The sequence below is a fragment of the Corvus moneduloides genome, chromosome 6 (genome assembly GCF_009650955.1).
Source record: "Corvus moneduloides isolate bCorMon1 chromosome 6, bCorMon1.pri, whole genome shotgun sequence".
Taxonomy (NCBI): Eukaryota; Metazoa; Chordata; class Aves; order Passeriformes; family Corvidae; genus Corvus; species Corvus moneduloides.
Genome location: NC_045481.1, coordinates 5,293,172 through 5,312,315, shown reverse-complemented (window position 1 = coordinate 5,312,315; position 19,144 = coordinate 5,293,172). Strand labels below are relative to the sequence as shown.

General features: G+C 41.9%; 1 protein-coding gene across 2 annotated transcripts; it reads right to left on the bottom strand.

Moving 5' to 3' along the window:
* Positions 1-683: 683 nt before the first annotated feature.
* Positions 684-16,569, bottom strand: PCNX4 (pecanex 4). 2 transcript variants are annotated; one of them, XM_032113541.1, is made up of 12 exons: positions 16,035-16,569; positions 13,469-13,523; positions 12,100-12,826; positions 10,288-10,467; positions 9,685-10,199; positions 8,718-8,818; positions 8,447-8,569; positions 7,862-8,225; positions 5,211-5,314; positions 3,750-4,783; positions 3,071-3,257; positions 684-2,722 (listed from the first exon to the last, which is right to left on the bottom strand). In XM_032113541.1, the coding sequence occupies exons 3-12, from the start codon at positions 12,786-12,788 to the stop codon at positions 2,471-2,473; spliced, it is 3,549 nt and encodes a 1,182-aa protein (XP_031969432.1). In that variant the 5' UTR covers positions 12,789-12,826; positions 13,469-13,523; positions 16,035-16,569; the 3' UTR covers positions 684-2,470. The 2 variants fall into 2 exon arrangements, with proteins under 2 accessions (XP_031969432.1, XP_031969433.1); XM_032113542.1 differs by lacking the exon at positions 13,469-13,523.
* Between the last annotated feature and the right edge of the window lie 2,575 nt (positions 16,570-19,144).

The window sequence follows — 19,144 nt, the reverse complement described above, 5'->3', positions numbered from 1 at the left end:
AAGCAAGGAGGTGTTGGGAAGAACTAAATTAAGCTCTGCAGACACCTGGCTGGAAAACAGAGCAGTTCAGGAGGCCCATGGGATAACAATGGGGTGGCCTGTCCTAAGCTTAGTCCCTTTGCCGAGTGCAGTACCAGGATGCCATCAGTAATCCAAACAGCAGCCTCTGAACACAGATAAGGCCAGGGTTGAAGGTGCTCTGATTCCTGAATTCCAGATAAATCAAAGAAATGCTCCAAACCAAACAGGCCATAGTTCAAGAGCACACAAACCAACAGCTGAACAGGGGCACGTGGCTGTACTTGTGGGACAGAACAAGAAGCTTTGGCCCCCGTTTCTGCCAAAACCAGACTGCAGACAGGTTTAAGGTGACTGTACCATGAATCAGGGTCTCAGGGCTGCAAACATCCTGGGATGTGCCAAGGGGCTCCGTGAGCCCGGAGTGGGGGTGTGGGACATGCTGCCTGTGACAGCAGGGGACAGGATGTGGCAGGGCAGCACAGCCCAGCTCCACATTCCCGTTCTCACGCAGGAACTCTGCCCGTTGCTAATTGTGCTCCTCCATCTGGTGCCAATCAGGAACTCTGCTGGAACACTGGGCCCGGTTATCAGCAGTTCTCCTCAAGGCCAGGGACCAGATGGAGAGAACCTGGAGAAAGGAAAGGAAAAGGATCACAGCTCTCTGCAGTTTTTTCTCAACTGGTTTATTCAGTTTACAAAAGACAAAGGATGAGGGCAGAAATTACAGCCATCTTTGAATAAGGAGTGCTGCAAAAAAAGATAATTAAATTTTCTGTGACCATACGGAAGACAAGTAGTAAGAGGTTTACAATGAGGAAGGGAGGGTTAATTAGATTTATGAAATAACTCCAACTTTCCAGCTGCTGCAAGAGCAGCACAGAACTGGAGTGAACTGCTTGAGGAGTTCATGACACTCTTGGCATTGGAAGTTTTAGATCAGAGTAAACACTTGCCAGTGTAGCTCCTTCTGAGAGGGAGCTGAAATAGATGCTCTCCATAAGCCCCTTCTGCGTCACTTCCATGGCTCTGTATCTCCAGCTGCAGCTCAGGCCCCAGCATGGCACCAGCCTGCTTTGAATTTCCACTACACCACTTGCATAGTTTTTAAAAATCATTTCTGGCCACTATCAAAAGGAACAGCCAGCAGCCAAGTCCATGATTCTGTGACAAATTTTATCTAAGACAAAAGGTCTTAAAGGTGAGAAGTCATAAACATGCTCCTGATCAGACAAGGCATGGTGTTCTAAGCCAATACTACTTCAGTTATGGGGCAGGTCTGATTTAAATTGATTCTATAGGATTAGGAAATAGAATTACCTACTCCCTGCACAGCATTTGCCTACAGTGTAACCACTGACCTGCTGAGAACACACATTTATGTGCTAGGACTGGTGGTAGTGAACAGGATAAATGAGCCACAGGAAACTGGGCCTGGACCTGTTTTCAAGGTGACCTGTAACACTACAAACCAGCTGCCCAAGTCTGTTCAGCCCGTAGTGAGGTTAAAAAAAATTAATTATTTCTGGCACAGACAGCTGGATTTCCACCCAACCCCCCATCAAGCCCTCACTGCATTTGTGGAAGACTGGTTAGTGAGGCAGACAGAGGTTGCATGTAACAACATATATAAATATATTATATATATATCATATATATATGGATACTGGAAGGAGATGAAATCATAGCATTTGCTCTTAAAATTTCCTCTGTCCCCTAATTATACACGTTTTACTTCTTTCATCAGTAAAGTCACCCAGGTTAACAGTGTGTCAGAGCACACACTGGTTTCCATAAATTCTTTTTACCAGAACAAGTACTTTGGTAAAAATTGTCCCTTAGAATTTACTTTAGTTAAAGCATGGCTGATAACTTACTATACTAAAGGAAGATCAGTGAAAGTCATATGACAAATGCTAGAACTGAACTCAGTCCAATACAAAATGGCCAGAATAAAAATATCCATATAAATAGTCCAATGTACACTTTGGTTGTTGCCAACTCTGGGGTTGACAATACTACAAGCAGCTGTAACCTGACTGGCAGTGCAAGTCACCTGTCCAAGAAAAAAAAAAAAAAAAAAAGTAAAAATAAATCAGAATGCACAAAAAATAGTTAATGATCAGAATTATGTTAGCGATCAGAATTATGGTAATGATCAGAATTATGGTGCTCTTCTCTAAACTGGAGAAGAGGATTTCAGCATCTGGCTCATCAGCCACACAGGCAATGGTGTCTCATGTTCCAGCAGCAAGAAACCAGTTCCCAGCTTCCTGCCTGCTGAAGGTTCTGGCCAGAACCATCTCTGTGCCAAGGACGTGCGCTGGCCTGGCACCACCACCCTGAGAGTAACACCTGATCTGTAGCGCATGAGGGGAGCACGGACATTTGATTCCCAACATGCAGACAAAAAAGACAAAACAGTAACAGTCATAATGACAAAAAGGACAGTCTAGAAGAGAGGCAGCTGCAGGAGCTGCGAGGAGTACACGGGGTAGCCCAGGGGCGGGTCGGCCGCCTGCACGGTCAGGTTGCGCAGCAGGGCCGGGTGTGCCTGGATGCTGTAGCGCTCCTCGTCATCGTTGGTGGCATAGAGCAGCTCCCAGGACAGGTTGGCCCACTGGCCTCGGACGGCTTCGGCATTGAGCTTTCCCACTTGGACTAACAGCTCCTGCAGAGTGAGGACTCGCCCTGTGTAAATTCCCTACGAGAACAAACAAGATGTCCGGTACATTCTCCGAGAAGACACACGAGCATTTTGGTTACAAAGCACTGAGTGAAGCTTTGGGAGTACACTCTATGAAGACTTTAAACACAGCAAAGTGTATAAACCAGTCCCCTCAGTTCAATCCTTCCACTGGAATATAATCAGGAAATATTGCTGCATCTGAAGAACAGTGCAGTGGGGTTTTCAACAACAGTGGTGCCAGTTCCTCTTTAGTACAAACCAACCTTGCAGAGCCTTCATGTTTTAGAATACGATTACAAGGGGGGAAAAAAAAGAACAGTGAAAAAGAAACCCGAACTTTGACCTAGTAATTTTTCTCCTTACCATGCTTGGGTCATGTCCCAGTGAGAACAGGTATGGCTTTTCCTGCAGAACTGCTTGCTGCCACTCCAGGTCTGACACCAGCCCAATGTACCAATCGCTTTCGTATTCTTCCAGGTAATTCACCAGCTCTTTAAAGTTCTCTACTGGGCCCAGGCTGGCTTTGTCCAGCATAAGTTTGAAGGTGTATCTGAAAGGTGCAGAACGTCACACAGTCAGTTGTGCAGCAAAGACAGGAGGGAGAAAGGCTCTTCAGGCCACAGAGAGTCTCCACCAAACACTTGTCAGCCACTGCTTGTCAGCTGAGTCACTGCCAGTTGGTCTGGGTGTGCTTTTACCTCACCCACATGTAGAACACATCAGCTTAAACATCTCTCATTCACCTCCCACAGTTCCCCACTGCCTGATAATGGATAGTGCCAAATACCTAAATTCAGCACAACTGTCTAGATCTGGGGACAATGAAAGAAGGTTGTTTTTCCCCACTGAACAGAGCAGATTGGAGGCAGCTGCTGTGGGAAGAAAGAAGAAAACACACAGGCTTCACTGCCTGGAGGCAAGGGCAATATTTATGTAGGAAAAACCCACAAATATCTTTAAACTGTATAGATTTAACAAAACATTACTGAAGTGACACTTCTCTATATAATTTTTCTAATCTCAGGAAATGGTTTTCTTTTACCTGAACGCTTTTAATGCCAGCTGGAAGAGCTCTGGTTTGCCTGTTAGCCAGTCCAAGCCAGCAGACCAGGGAATGCCACCAGTGTACGCCCTGAACACGTGGCTTGGGGCAGGCACGGCGTTATCCAGGCCAAACAGACCAAAGCAACATGACAGCACCCCGTGGATGTACAGGTCCTTCAAAGCTTTATCTTGCATAAGGTCTGTGAGTAAACTGGAAGGCTTCTCTTTCAGATGAAAAAAGTCCAGTTGGCTCAAAACAAAGTGGTACCATTCCTCTGGAAACCTCTGCCTCATTTCACTGACTTTGGAAGAAGGCACTGGTGCTGTTCTCCATTCCTCAGGGATGCTCAGCAGCTCTGAGTAAGAGCAACTAAATTCTATGTGAGGTAAAACTTCTGGCTGTTTCCCTTTGTCCACAGCAGGCAGCCCAAGCACCACAGCCCTGTTTAATTTATCTTCTGGTGACATTTCTTGTAGGAAATCTTGGCTTTGTGTTTCTACAGACCCTGGAATAGACAGGTGCACTTTTGATGTCAGTCCCAACTGCCCAGGTTCTTTTCTGTCTCTAGTTCTGCTACTGGGTTCAAAATCAAAAATGTCACTATCATCAGTCCAGTCCTCCACTGTATCAACACTAAAGCTGTCTTCTTCCCTCAGAGCCCTGGATCCTTTTACTGCACCAGTATGATGTTCCAGAAATGATCCTTGTTTGTTCTTGTTGGCACTGCCTGGGCTTTCCCACGTCTTTGATTTTTTATAACAATACTGGACAAGCATCCATACAAGCACTTTAACGAAATCATCTTTCAGGTGCTTTAAATTCTCATGGGAATCAATTATTCCAGATAACACATTCCTGGCGTCGGAATACAGCCGCACAGGAACAACAGTACAGGGAGTCAGGATGTGTCCAAAATGGGGATTGGGAGACAGAATCCTTGTGTGCTCCTGATGTTCAAAGGCCATTTCAAAAATTTCATCCACTCTGTGAGCTTCAGCAGCATGGCAGGATGTTTCCTGCAGCTCTAGCCCCTAAAGCACACATGAAAACAGCTTCCTGTTAGTCATCACCAGGACATGCTAGCTGTTTGCTTGCAGCAGAATTTTTCTGAACAAAATGATTGTCAGTATTTCCACACCTGACCCTACAAATCTAACTAGAGATAACAGCAATAACAAAGTATTCACTGCAATATTAGACACAAATCAATGTCTTAAATAAATCTTTGCCTGATGCAGATCTTATTAGCCAGCTTATTAAAGATATTGTGTCACAAGCTAAATGACAAAAAATTTCACATCTGCTGCATGTGTCAATTGCAAGACTAATTAGTATAACACTCATCTTAGAAAATTTACTGTAACATCAGGTAAATCAGTTACACTGCTGAAATGTTACACAGCAAAACCTTTGCACAATTTCCAAACATCAGCATCTCAGTGCTCAGCATGCAGTTACCTTAATGTTAACACCACAGTATGTGAAGCCTTTTTCCAGCACCAATATCCACATCAGCCTGTCCTGAAAGCGGCACAAGTAATGTGATCCAGGCAGAGAGAGACCTAGACAAGAAAAAAAACCAAACAAAAACTACATATTACCTTTTCTACATGCCAACATAAGAATTCAACTGCAAACTCAAAATATTTCTGCATCAACATCACAATCATTTAGCTAAGTAGCACCTTAGAATCTTGAAGAAACTGGCTGCGAAGCTGGATCTTGAAATTGCAGTGTTAGCTTTGAAAAAGCTGTGGAAAATTGGGAAACCTCACACAACTGCAGGACTACTTTATTCAGTCCGGACCAGAGTTAAACAACTCCACCCTCAATTCCCTTTGCAGAGATGACTTTCATGATTAAAGATAATTTTTGGCTGCATTTCCAACCACACAGTTCCCACTGATGTTCTCTGGAGACCTCAAATCCTTCTGACTGAGAATGCCTTAAAGAATGATGATATAGCACAAGAGTTTCTTAATGGGCCAATTTGCTGTGGAATAGGAAGTTTATTTGTTATCAGAGAAATAAAAATATAACTGAACTGGAATTTGAAAATCAGGTCCTGGACAACATCAAATTAGTACTCAAAAAAACCCCAAACAGGTACTTTTCCTCTTTTTTACCTACTTCACAAAAAGAGCAATGCCAAATTTCCTAAGAACGAGTGGTCATAGTGTATTTGAACTACAGCCTAATGTCAATCCTCCTACCATAATGGTTCTGTTCTTAAGCGTATTTGCTGCCAGTTTATGACCAGCTTCTACTGTCACTCACGTCTGGTGACCACTCACTTACACTCACTTACTTAATTTTAGTTTTAAAATGTTGTAAGATGAAATCAGTGAAACCAACCATTAAGCTGTAGTTAAAATTTAAGTAACCTTTTCTATCCCACTGAGCTAATTAAGTGCATTTTCTTGTTAACATTTTGCAAAGTTTTTAATTCCTTTCTTGCTAGCTGTTAAAGCTACTAAAACTCCTTTACACAGAAAAAATGATGGGTTTAAATTAGTGACACACAAAGTGGTACTGCTTCCTTTTGAACTCAACTGAGAACACCACAGTTTTTCTTGCTTGAAGACATTCATTCACAGATTTTCACATTAAAGAAGAGACTTTTTACCCCTCAAGACTACTGTTTTAAATTATTTATTCTGAGGCATATATGCCACCACAGTCATGATGGGAATGGGGAAAAAAATCCTATTAAAATATGTATAGGTATAAAATAGATAGACATGAGAAATATATAACATATATATATGATAGCTATATATTATAATAATGTAATAAATACATCTACTGCACATATAAAACATAGATGGACTAATGCAGCAGACAAACTGAAGTATCCTTCTTTAGAGAAAAAAGACTTCCCAGTTTTATTTAGTACCTCCCTCTAGCCAGTGATGAAAGTGCAGCAAATGTTTCCTAGTAAAGCACCTGGATATATTCTTCAGAAAAACATGATTAAGGTTAACTTCCACTGCCTTCTAATATTAGGCCATTTTTTCTAGCCATAAGCCATTTTCTAAGAGGCTTATGTAAATATTTGCCTCTTGTCTAAGGGCTACAATCTTTTGATTATTTAGGTTACACAAAGGCTGTTTCTCAAGAAAATGACCTTGCAATTTTAAAACAGTTACTCTCTCTCCAGCTGGGAAAAAGACTGGGCATTTCTTCACCTCTGTCTCTGTAATTCTATGAAAACCCCATCACAGTGCCTTTCACAGGCTGTAAACCCACAAGTGCTGCTACAGTCCTACCCCAACTGCCTGCATAAGATACGATATTAAGTCTTATCAATGAGTTCTGCTCCCAGCTGTTTACTGGTAGCTACGCTACATCATGTATTTCACAAACATCCAGTCAATATTCACCACAGCCAATTAACACAGCCAAATTAGCATAAGTCACCTTCTGGATGCTGAGTAATGGGTTTGATGCAGAGACAGACAGACCTAGACAGCCAGTCTGACACACACCCTTCTCTATGCTGTCTGGCTAAAGAACTCGATTTACTGCCTCCAGTTAGGTGGGATGAATGTATTCCATCCTTTTTGTTCAGTGCAGAAAGATTAGGATTGATACTGTTTCATCACCATTTAGTCTCTCCTTAAAGGAACAAACCAGAGTTATTTTTTTACAGGATTGTAACAAGTAGAGATCAGAGAACCCTTATGGTTGGAAAAGACCTCCCAGATTATCAAGCCCAGCCTTTGACTGAATACCACCATGTCCATGAAACCGTATCACAAACTGCTACATCTACTTGTTTCTTGAATGCTCCCAGGGATAGTGACTCCACCACTTCCCAGGGGAGCCTGCTCCAATGCTTAACCAACCCTCTGTTCCATGAAGAAATATTTCCCAATATCCAACCTGAACCTCCCCTGCTGCAACTTGTGGCCGTTCCCTCTTGCCCTATAGTTGGTTGTACAAGAAGTATAAAAGTAACCACTTTTTCCTCAACTGAGCAATCCCTGAATATCAGATTTAACCCACACTGTGAAACACCGTTTCCAACTACAGATTCTCCTGTTCTCCAGCAAAACCATGTTTCCTGAAATACTCAGCTACCTAATTCCAGCGCTGCCTGTACCTACCCAGGCCGCCCGCCGCCAGCGCGGACTGCAGCGCTCCGGCCAGGCTGGGCACGAGCTGCCGGTAGTAGACGGTGTCGGAGCACACGCAGGCGGTGCTGCCCACGGGGCCGGGCCAGCTCCGCAGCGGCCTGGGGAAGCCCACCAGGAACACGGGCAGCGTGAAGAGCGGCAGCAGGGGCGAGGAAAGCAGCGCGGAGACGGCGACCAGGCCCAGCAGGACGGGGAAGAAGGCGACGTTGAGCGCGATCAGGGTGGCGCTTGATTTGCGGCGCTGCTTCTTCTCTGTCCACGACGTCAGGAGGATGGCGATGGCAAAGTGCAGCTTGGAGATGAACTGGAACAGCCGATCCCGCAGGAGGCCAACCTGCAGGAGACAGGCAGGAAGCGCGCTGTATGCAGCATATTCAGCACAGCTACAGTAACTTTAACAAAATTACATTGCTTGGTGGTAGAAAATATCTTAGTACCCAGTTTTTAGCTTCTATCTGCTGGGTCCTGGGCTCTGTAATTCTCCAATAGGAGAGGGCAAGGAAACACAGACTTCAGGTAACAACTATCTGCTTAATTTTACATTATGACCATTACCAGCAAGAGTTTGATTCCTGTATCAAGGCTCCTGTTCCACCAGAGGTCTGGATTAAACACCAACATTTGTGCTGCTGACACAACCACCATGTCTAGTAAGGCATTTTCTGTATTCTGCCAGACCTAAAATAGAGATATGTTAGAAATACCTTAAAAAATATATCTATTTATCTCTGCTTTCATGACCTAGAATATTTCTTCTAGGTTGCCTTGGTACTCAAGTCATGTAGAAGAGCACTTCTAAGGCTAACATATTTAAAATTCAAATTACCATCCTAAATATCCTTGTGAATCCAATGGAAACAGACACGGAATGCAGACTTTGTAGTGAATGGTCAAGTGACAGGAACGCTATCATAGCGAACGGAGATACTGCAATTGAAATAAAAGAATCATTGACCTCCTTCCAAAAACATAACGAAAGTCTACAGAGGTAAGCAGTCGTATTGCAGGATGGAAATCCTAGCATAAAAAGAGAAACCTTCAACATCACAAACTCCTCTTTGTATTACACTCCCAGGATATTGAACAATTTATTTGCACTAATGGCCCAGGACAACAAATATTTACATCAATGCTTAGTTCTTACTTGCTATTAGTTCTTTTGTCCTTTATTTGTTTCTCCAAGAGAATACTCAAAAAAAAATAAACATGGAATAGCAGTCATCAATCTACTTTCCCAAACTGATGCTTCTTTACAAAATTAAATAATTTAAATCAATTTTTTATTCCCTTGAAGTAGATGCATTTGTCTCTAACCTACCAGAAAGGAGGCTGTTCCCTGTTGGGGTTTTAGGAGCTCTCCTGGTTTTTTTTTTCAAACCAAGACACTCCCTTTCCTAGCAAGCTGTAAGAACCAAATATTTAGTCAGCTTGAACACTTTCAACTCATTTTGTTTCCAAGTACCTTCAAAAAGATCTATAAGAGACACCTTTTCAAAAGTGGGTACTGCAGTTATAACTAAAACCCTTTAAAACGCCCTGCTTTCTCAGCTGGGCTTTTAAAAGGCTCAATTTTTTAGGTTCACCCCTAAAAAAGAAATAAATAAAATCACTTTCAAATATTCTGGACCAGTAACTTTGACCTCAACGCACAATTTAACAAGACATCAACAAATATTTCCAGCCATTTGGTTTCCCTTGGTTCATTCACAGAATCTTGCACACACAGTAATTCTAGAGTTTCAATCTCCCTACAAGCATCATCTAACAAACAACAGACAGTGGTGTATTCCTACCTAGTGTTAGTAAAATCCTCCTGACAACACCAACTTTCATTAGCCTTCTTTGCTTCTCCATGAACACAGCCACAGTCCTGACATCCTTTGGGTAAAAGGGGTTTCGGAAGATTCCAAACAAGTACACTCTCTGAATCTCTCTAAGAATCCACATAATTACAAGCAATAGGATCAGAATGTAACTTGCTATGGCCTGGGGACTGGCTTGGGAAAATGATGAGGAGCCTGCAAATTGATGCAGCAGGCTGGCTTCTGTGAGAGCAAATGTCAACACAGTCACATAGAAAATAAATTCCCTCCACCCAAATTGTATTCTAAGACCTCTGTGCATATTTTTAGATTTGCTGGAGGCTAAATGGCTGATCATGGTGTGTTTGAAGGCAAACCCAATCTCGCTTAGGTTAAGACTCAGTATGAACCCAAATCCAGTCATGAAGAGGATCACACCGAGGGGGCTGGGAATGAAATACGATGCTATTGCTGTTCCAGCAGAAATGAGAAACATTACTAACAACCTGTGAAGGAGAAAATAAAGAAGATTTGCTTGAAAAGAAAAAGGTTATAAACAGTACTGATATATTTTACAATTGTATAAACATTTACTTTGTGTTACTTGACATAGGTGAACCTCCTAGTCCAAACTCCAACAGTTGTTCCATTCCCCAGAGAAAAAGTGCATCAAGCGGGGGCAGAATTCCCATTGCCCACAGGAATGGCAGAAAAAGAAACAGGATGTGCAAGATCTGGTTTGTCTGTTCTAGAATGGGTGCGTTGAGAGCAAACCTGGATAAAAGAAGAAATGGATTTGACTTCTGTGAAGGGAAAAATAACTTCCATTTGGGAAGACTTTCTGTTTAATTACTACAGCAAATCCCAAAGTAAAACCATTACACATTCAACCTACAAAACCTAATGAGTATCTTTCAAAAGGAAAAATAAGGACATACATTTATGCTTAGGGCAGTAACACATTAATTAGAACACCACAACACAGACTAACTTTTCATGTAAAAGGTTTGAAGCCTTCAGATGAATACAGTGATGCAATTATCCCGATTATTTTTGTTACTGTTGTGATAATACACTGAAGAAATACTTGTGCAAAAAAGAAAGGTCCAAAGGCTCCAAGGCCTCAACTGTTAAACAAAAATTGCAAAGTATTTTTTTTTCAGACACACAAAAGCAAAATTTTCTGCAATTTCAAGGCCCAAGATTTAAGCTTTAACACTGGAAGAACTGGCATGTTGCCTGTACACCTACAAATACTACTGTATATTCCTAAAGAGGGTTTATTTTTTATGTAAAAGTGTCAAAATCTTCCTGCAAAACCACAAAGATCAGTATTAGAAATGTGCATAAATTCTAACCCATATGTAGTTCACCAGTTAGACTGACAAGATATTTGGTTTCTCTCTACTTTTTAATAAGTAAGCAAGCCTCAGAGGAATTTTATCAGGAATTTAGACAATGTCTTAATTTTCTCCTCAGGAAATTAAATAGAAGAATTTGGAGTCCAAGATCCACATGTATAATACTCATACCTTACCTGACGCAGCTATTAGGGTAAATCACTAACAAAGACACCTCCCAGTGCAAAACTAGCAAAATCAAACATGCTTTTTTAAAATGTATCTGAAGTACCCCAACCATAAAACATGTACATGTGACAAAGTGATATAAGTATCACCTGACAGGGAGAAAGAGTGCAGAGAGTAAATCTAAAAGCATCTTGTTTTAAGAGCCTGGTATTACAAATACTTTAGCTAAGACACTTATCTAAAAAACAGAAATGTGACTCTCCTAATTTGTAGACTGACACAGCTCTTTTGTATTGCAAAAGCATTTAAAAATCCAAGTTCAAAATCCATATAACAAAGCCACAGCAATATTCACATTTGCTTACCCATTCATTAAAACCAAATTCAGAGGTGGTGTTTTTTTGTTTTGTCTGTTGTATAAAAGCCTCTGCTATCACTTTACAGAGCTTACATTAGAAAGTATTCCAGGATGAAATCTCGACATAAATCCAGTAATCCTGAAGCTTGCAGTGTTTAGATCTATGATTCCACGTCAGGAACATGTGTTTTCAAAACACATCCTTTAAAAGGACATAAATGCAAATGCTCCAATACAAAACTATGAAAAATGACATGGTAGAAAACACGTAAAACTATCTCTTACTTACAAACTGCTCTTCCTACTTTACGTGGAAGGCTATAAAAATTTAAGAACCTTTTATGCACAACATAGAACCTCAGTTTTTACCATATATGCATCAATCTTCTTTCTTTGAAGTTACTACAGTTGATTAAAATCTCAAAATAAATTTTCCTGGGAAGACCAATTTAACCTTTCCCATCAAAAATACACAGAATAACCATCACTTTAAGTAGCAAAACGCATTATTATGTTTACCTGTGTGCAAGATCCACTGCAATAAAGACAAAAATGTAGAAAGGTCTCATCAGAGCAGTGATTTCATAAGTATCCAGTGCCTGGAAAGTGGCTGTTTCGGTAGCTGTGTTTATGATTAACGAATACTCTCCTATACATATGGTCACCCATCCAAACACAAAGATCACAACAGTTCCTCCAATGTTGCTATATAACAAGGTTATTCTGTTTGGCAGCAAATACCAGGTTCCCAGCCCACACAACACCCCTGCCAGAAGGGAATGGAATACAGTGTTGATTATATACTTCTTGCCAGGAATAATAAATTTTACTGTCTCTGAACCTACACAGCTGGAAAATTCAAACTCATCTTCATCTGTCAGGGTATTCTGAATTTGCATTCTTTCTACAGTCACTGTTTTCTGCTTTGCATAGAGGTTTGTCATCTGAAGAGCAAGTGCAGTAACAAACATGAGTCCTCCCGACAGCGCTGCGGTGCAGTAGTCCTTCATCACTCCCAGCTGGTACAAGAGTGTTCCCACTCCTCCCCAAACCCATGGTGTCAGGAAAAGGATGATCTGGTTCACATAGATGTAAGGAGGGGCACAGTAGCCTAATTTGAACCGGGGACCTCCCAGCACAGTCTGAGGGAAGCGCTTCAAGAAGAACTCCTGTTTGTAGTCATTGAGCAGGGGTACATCTGGCCCCATCCTCGTGGCTCAGGAACACTGCCTGGGGATCATCTTTCCTGTGAGAGAACAGAAAGGAATATACAGACACATTACTGATTCTGGAACTCAGAACCAAGGGAATTCTTGTCTCTTCTTTTTATGTACCAAGTTACAGTGGAATTCTGACACGTTGCTGTTAGAATTTCCTAGAATACAACTACTTAGCAAACATCTATTTTAAAACGTGAACACATTCTTTCATCTGAAGGTTGCAAATAAAAATATATAACCTGTTCTTGGGAGATGATAAAACCAACTCATCTCCAGAGCAGAACACCTTCCTAAAACTGATATTTTCCCCACCTGATCTGATTCCAATCACACCTTGCCACAGACCTCCCATTCCAAATAATCCTGTTAAGGATCTCTGTATACAAACAGAAAGGTCAGTGATTTCAGTGAACAGCCACCCAAGTGCAAGGACACAGGCACACAGGGGTCCCTGTAAAAAATCAAAGCTTTATGGAATAAAGCTTTTTCTACATAAATATGTTAAAGAATATAAGTAGAAGTACTACAAATTGTTTCCCACATTGGTACTGCCCTTCCTACACAGCCCAGTTGCAGGACAGGATCTCACTGTAATGAGCACTACAATAAAATAAACAGTTCACTTTTTGCTTCTTAAAACTTATAAAATAAAAGAATAAACACAATACTTGTGAGTTGTCACAGAAGCAGCACATACATTCTTCTTTATGCCAATAGAGAAAGCTGAAAGAAAAGGAAAAAAGATACCTGTAGCCATTTACAATAACCCATCAAATAGAAATAGGTGCAAATACTCATTTAGAGAGGATCAGGCAATGTAGAAACAATGAATGTAAGGTGGCAACTATGATATTCAAATATAATTCTATGCTACTAATCATGAAAGCAAGAATCTATGAGTGACAGGTAGAAATACTCAAGCTAAGAAACAGGGTGAAAAAACCAGCACAAAAAAAGTAGTGCCAAACCATGTCATTAATAATAATTCTAAAAGAGATGGTGTGCCTTAGGAGATGTGCAAGGACTGAAATTCTGACTTTCTTCCACTGAACCTGCAGGATCTGATGAACACCTATTGCCATCGCTGCTGAGACATTAAAAATTAAACACTTGGCTGCCACAGTCCTCAAACTACTGTGGATCCCTTTCTCCTACAATACCAAACATTTCTGAGCCCTTCTGAGAACCATTCACCCCTTTTATTTAAACAGGTATCAGTCACTTGACTGTAGGTAGATGTTGGTCATTAGAGAATGAAGTTGGAAACAGTGCAAATGAGATTTTTTGCATTATCACCACTGAAAAATTGCATTCTGCATCTGCTAAGTCAACACATTCCACCATGGAAAGCAGGCCCCCACAGGCTCTGTAACGACTCTTTATGTAGGCTGTGGATTTTAATTTTTTTTGATAAAATATTGAAAACACAGGTTTTTTGGTCATGCTATTTCAAGCTGCTGAAAGTTTCTTAAAAGTAAGGAGAAGGCAGCAGTCAGTCCTACTGGAACTAATGGAAAAGACACATGTTGACAATGGAGAGGGGAATTCATCCCAGTCAGCTCAGGAATTTAAAAATGTAACAATGACACACCCAAGTAAAACCAAATTTCAAATGTAATTAAAAAGTATCACAATTCAGTCAATCTTCTTTAGAAAAATAAGCACTGTTTAGAGGGTACATGGGTGTGGAGCTTAAGTTGCTGGGATAGTTACATGCAGTAGAAGATTCACAGGCATTGAAATCATAGAAGCTGAATTTAAAAAAAACCACATAGAACCAATAGGTGCACAGTTTTCCTTGAAAAACAGTTTTTGGGCAGCTGTGTTTTTCTCCTCTGAGAAGGGCTATTTTTGTTTCAAGTTCCAGTCTGCATTTGTGTTTGTCAGTTTATATTGCTAACCAAATGTTAACAAAACATTCCTCTTACAGTTTCTGTGTAAACAATAGGCATCTTTGTGTGAGACACAAGAATCTACGCACATAAACAATATAGTTCCACTTGGCTCTGCTCCAAAACGAGCCATAAAAAGAGGTGAATTTATTCATAAACGAAAATCCCAAGGCTGAAGCTCACTAACTATGGAAACTCTTCCCTCTGCTACGCTCCTGGCTTCCAAATAGTCAGGTAGCACATCAGGACTTCAAAGAGGGACTCGTACATGTTGTATTCCTGTGCAAAGCCCTAGCAACAAGGCTCCACACATTTGTGAGTGTTTATAGGACCTGGCTTCAATACACATTCCTGACATACAGGCCTGGCCCCACTTTGACAACTTGCCTGGATACCCAAACAACCCCGAGCACAACAGTCTGTCATCACCAGAGGGGATCCGTGCCACTTGGACACTATCACAGCAAGGATGGAAAAAGGGCTTAAACACCATAAAGTCACTTCACAAGTTTTCGCTGCAATAACTTCTTTATGCGCTTATTATGAAGGGAAACAAAGCAAACCTTGCCACAAATTCAGGCAGGAATTCACAGGAGAGCACGAATTTTTGTCTATGAACACCATCCTTCATGTGGGCTGATGTTAGATTAGCTCAGTTTGGTTTGCTTTTCTATTTAGCAGATCACAGAGTATGTGTACAGCTTTCTGCCACCGAAGCAGCTGAAACACATAGGGCTCAAAAATTCTTACCTCGGCGGTCTTACAGGTGTTTTCACGTGAGGATAAGTAAGGGTTACACAGCTTGTAACCTTGCTAGCACAGGCTGGAGGAACAGGTGGGAGGTGAAGGGGAGGCTGTGGCATCCCCTGTCCCACCAAATCCAGATGCACCCCGTGCCCACCTGTGTGCCCGGACACCTGATTAAAGATTCCCTGGATGAACATCCATGGCTAAAGACCCCACAGTGCTGCAGGCCAGATTCCAGCCAGGAGCCAGGCAAAGCAGGCTGGGGGCCACTGCTCAGCAGCGCTGATGCCATTCCCCAGGGAGACCAGGGACACAGCATTTTGGCACAACACACCCCATCCAGTTAGGGGATGAGCACCCCGGGATCACCTTCGGGAAGGGTCGCAGGCCGCCTCCTCCCGAGGCAGCTCTGCCCCTGACCCGCCTGAGCCACCACGCTTCCCACCCACCCACCTACCTCCCCTCACCTCTTCTGCAGGCACTGAATAAAAACACCCAACACCAAGCGACTACAAAAAACACCTCTGCAGTCTCCGCAGGGGAAGGGCCAGGGGGCAACCCCCCGGCAAGGAGCCTCGTTGGGGAGGGCACCTACCTGTGGCCCGGGCTCGGAGCGGGGAAGGGGCCGGCAGAGCACACGGCCGAGCCGCCGGTGGGAGAAAGCGGAGGAGGAGGATGGCGCACCGCTCCCGTTCTCCGCCCGCCCCTTTTTCCCGCCCCTCAGCCACGGCCGCCATTTTGCCCGCCTGCGGCAGGCGGCGGGACGCGCTGCCTGCGGGAAATGGCTCCGGCGAGCTCCGCGCTCGGGCTGCTCCCGGCGCCTCCTCGGCGGGTCGGTACCGGAGCGCTGAGGGGCCGTGGCGCTCCCGCTCCCTCACGGCGGGCAGGGCCCCGCCGCCCCGCAGCAAACCAGAATCCATCCGGGTGGAAAAGACCTCTGGCATCGCCGAGCCCAACCCATGACCGAACACCGCCGTGCCAGCAGGACCATGACACTGAGCGCCACAGCCGGTCTTTGCTTCAGCACCTCCAGGGACCGTGACTCCACCGCTTCCGTGGGCAGCCAATTCCAGTGTCTAATCACCTTTCCCTAATGTCCAGCTGCCTCCCCTGGTACATCTTAAGACTGTCCTCTTATCCTGTCCCTTGCTCCCTGGAAGCAGAGCCCGGCCCCCATCTGGCTTCAACCTCCTGTCAGGGAGTTGTAGAGAGCAAGAAGGTCCACAGCATTCTGACATAATACCAAAATACCCCCTAAGAGTTCCCTGAATCTTGAATATTAATGGCTTTTATGTGCTGTCTAATTCAAGACACGAACACTGGTTTTAGCCTCAGGTAAAACCAAATACATTCTGTTTTCTTTGAATAAAGTTGAACATTCAGTGGGAAATTGAAATATAAATCCGAAGAGTGCAATACTACTTACCACTTCAAATTACACCCATTAAACATTGAGAATGTTTAACAGATTCAGCACACATAGTATAATTTATATCTAATAATACTAAAATGTATAATTCAGTGTATTAACACCAGGGCACGCATGTCTACCTTAATACCTGTTAGAACAATCACCATGTAAATAATTAGAAACAGTTATATCCATTTTAATCTGAATAACTAATTTAACACACAAGCATGTGCTTGGAGTTTTAGATAGACAAAGGTTTCACTGTAAGCAGTTCTCACCAGAAGCATCATAACCTTTTCATAGGTCTGTTAATCTTTATTCTTCAGAGATAATAAAAAGGCAGTTAGATTGGGGAATCCAGTGTAAAACCTTGGAAGCACCACCAAAGGAAAATGCTCATATATCTTTACTAAATTTCTTTTAAATGTAGTTCAGTGGCACAGATGATTCCAGCCTCTTGGAAGATAAATGCTGGTATTTAAGGAAAAAAAAAAAGGTTTTTTTCAGTATCCTTGATCTAATATTTTTTCGCCTGTCTTTCAAATGTATCTGTTGCAATCCTATTAAAATTATTTATGTCTTGTAGGTATTCCAAGGTAAATAGCATCTCTGTGCAATTCCCTAAAGGTTGGTAGCAGGTATTTACTTTTTGGTTGTCAAGTTTCATCCTGTCCCAGTCTCCCAATTCAGTTACAACTTTGTAAAGATGATGATTCTCTTCCGGAATATTTAAATCATAAATAACAACAGCGAGGTGAGGGAAGCAGACACTGGATTTATTTCTTTGCAAGCTCTGCCACTTGTGTTCCAAAACTCAGAGGAAACGTCTTCAAAACTCAGAGAAATCATTTCCTGTATTTTCACTCTTGCTCAAAAGAATAAATCAGAATTTCAGTCAGTGAAAACTCCAAGCTACTGGTGAAGGGAGCATAGTAATTTATTTCTCTTAAGAGTTCTAAGAATTTTCTTGGTCATATAAAATAAGATAAAATCTGCTAACAGAGTAAACTGTTCCAGGTAAATTCTGCTGACCTCCAGCTGTCTTTTTCTGATTATCACACAATATATAGCTGGAAACGTGAGCTATCTCATTGAATTTAACAGGACTCTGGATCCTGTTAAAATTACAATACACATAAACTATTTCCAGATTTGGGACTTAGGTTTTGGCTTGCTTAATTTTAGCTTATGAAAAGTCTGTTAGTCCTGACTCCCTGAATAATAATATGAATATTTCCATATTTTTAACATTTACTTTGTTTAAAGTGATGCAGGTGCAAATATTCTTCTTACTGACCTTTCTTCTCTGTGAAGATGAACCAAAAAAGTGATTTCTGTTTGGAAATGCATCTTTGTGTGCAGCTATAAGGGTGGGAGAAACAGATGCTTTCTTGCAGTTATTGATTATTAAGAAAGAGAGAGCTCATAGGAAATTATTTTTTTTTAAGAGATTTAGTTCTAGATTAAAAAAAAAAAAGTTTCGTTTCAAATTAGACTATGGAATTGTTTATTCTCTTTTTCCTGATGCCCAAGTAATTATTGTTTTATTGCAATCCACAGGCTGGCATTCCCAAAGGGAAAGATGTCAGAGTGAAATCTGACTCCTTGTTTTACTCGATCTATTTGTCCTGCATCCTACAGGGGACTCGTCCTGTGTCTGTCTGTGTAGGTTTCTGGGAACCATGTGTGCTGGATGTGTGTTATCCATGACTGTTTTCCTATGGCTCCCTTGGAAGTAATGCCTTTTGACAACGTGGCCGTAGGCTGGCGGAAAAACACACGGAGGAGCTCACTTCTTTCTGGGTGACTTTATCCCTTTAAAATAAACTTTAGGAAAAGGTACTCCATTCCTACATGTGGAAGATGTGAATGTTTTCCCAAAGGGAAAGGATTTTGGTGACATTCCTGAGCAACCATTAAGAATTCAAGGGTAACATCCGTGTAATGAGTTTTAGCAACTTGAAGTATCAGCTCCCATTCAGGTGCCCTTCCTGTGTGGCAGCTAAACATACGCTGCAAGTAATTTCAGTATTCCTACCTGGCTATTTTTTACAACATTAAAACATGAAAGTATTTCTCATCAATTTAAGTTTGTGTATAACGTGGTTTGGATTTTATGAGAGCTATATTCTTCAGATGAGGGATAAAACACTGAGTTTGCACATTTCCGTTTAATTTGTGTAGGATATTCTTAAAATTGGGAGCTTTGGGCTGAATTGTATTTTTGTTGTTTAACATAGTAATGTTTTCCTTCTTTTCCCTTTGCATTTCAAGCTGAAAACATCTTGATTATG

What these genes read in the sequence shown, in the direction of transcription:
- PCNX4 (XM_032113541.1), bottom strand. Translation starts at nt 12,788, where the DNA reads ATGGGGCCAGATGTACCCCTGCTCAATGACTACAAACAGGAGTTCTTC. An exon ending in CCTATGTCAAGTAACACAAA is followed by an intron (nt 10,200 to 10,287) that starts GTAAATGTTTAT and finishes TCTCCTTCACAG; the next exon opens with GTTGTTAGTAATGTTTCTCA. An exon ending in GCTGGCGGCGGGCGGCCTGG is followed by an intron (nt 5,315 to 7,861) that starts GTAGGTACAGGC and finishes TTTCTTGTCTAG; the next exon opens with GTCTCTCTCTGCCTGGATCA.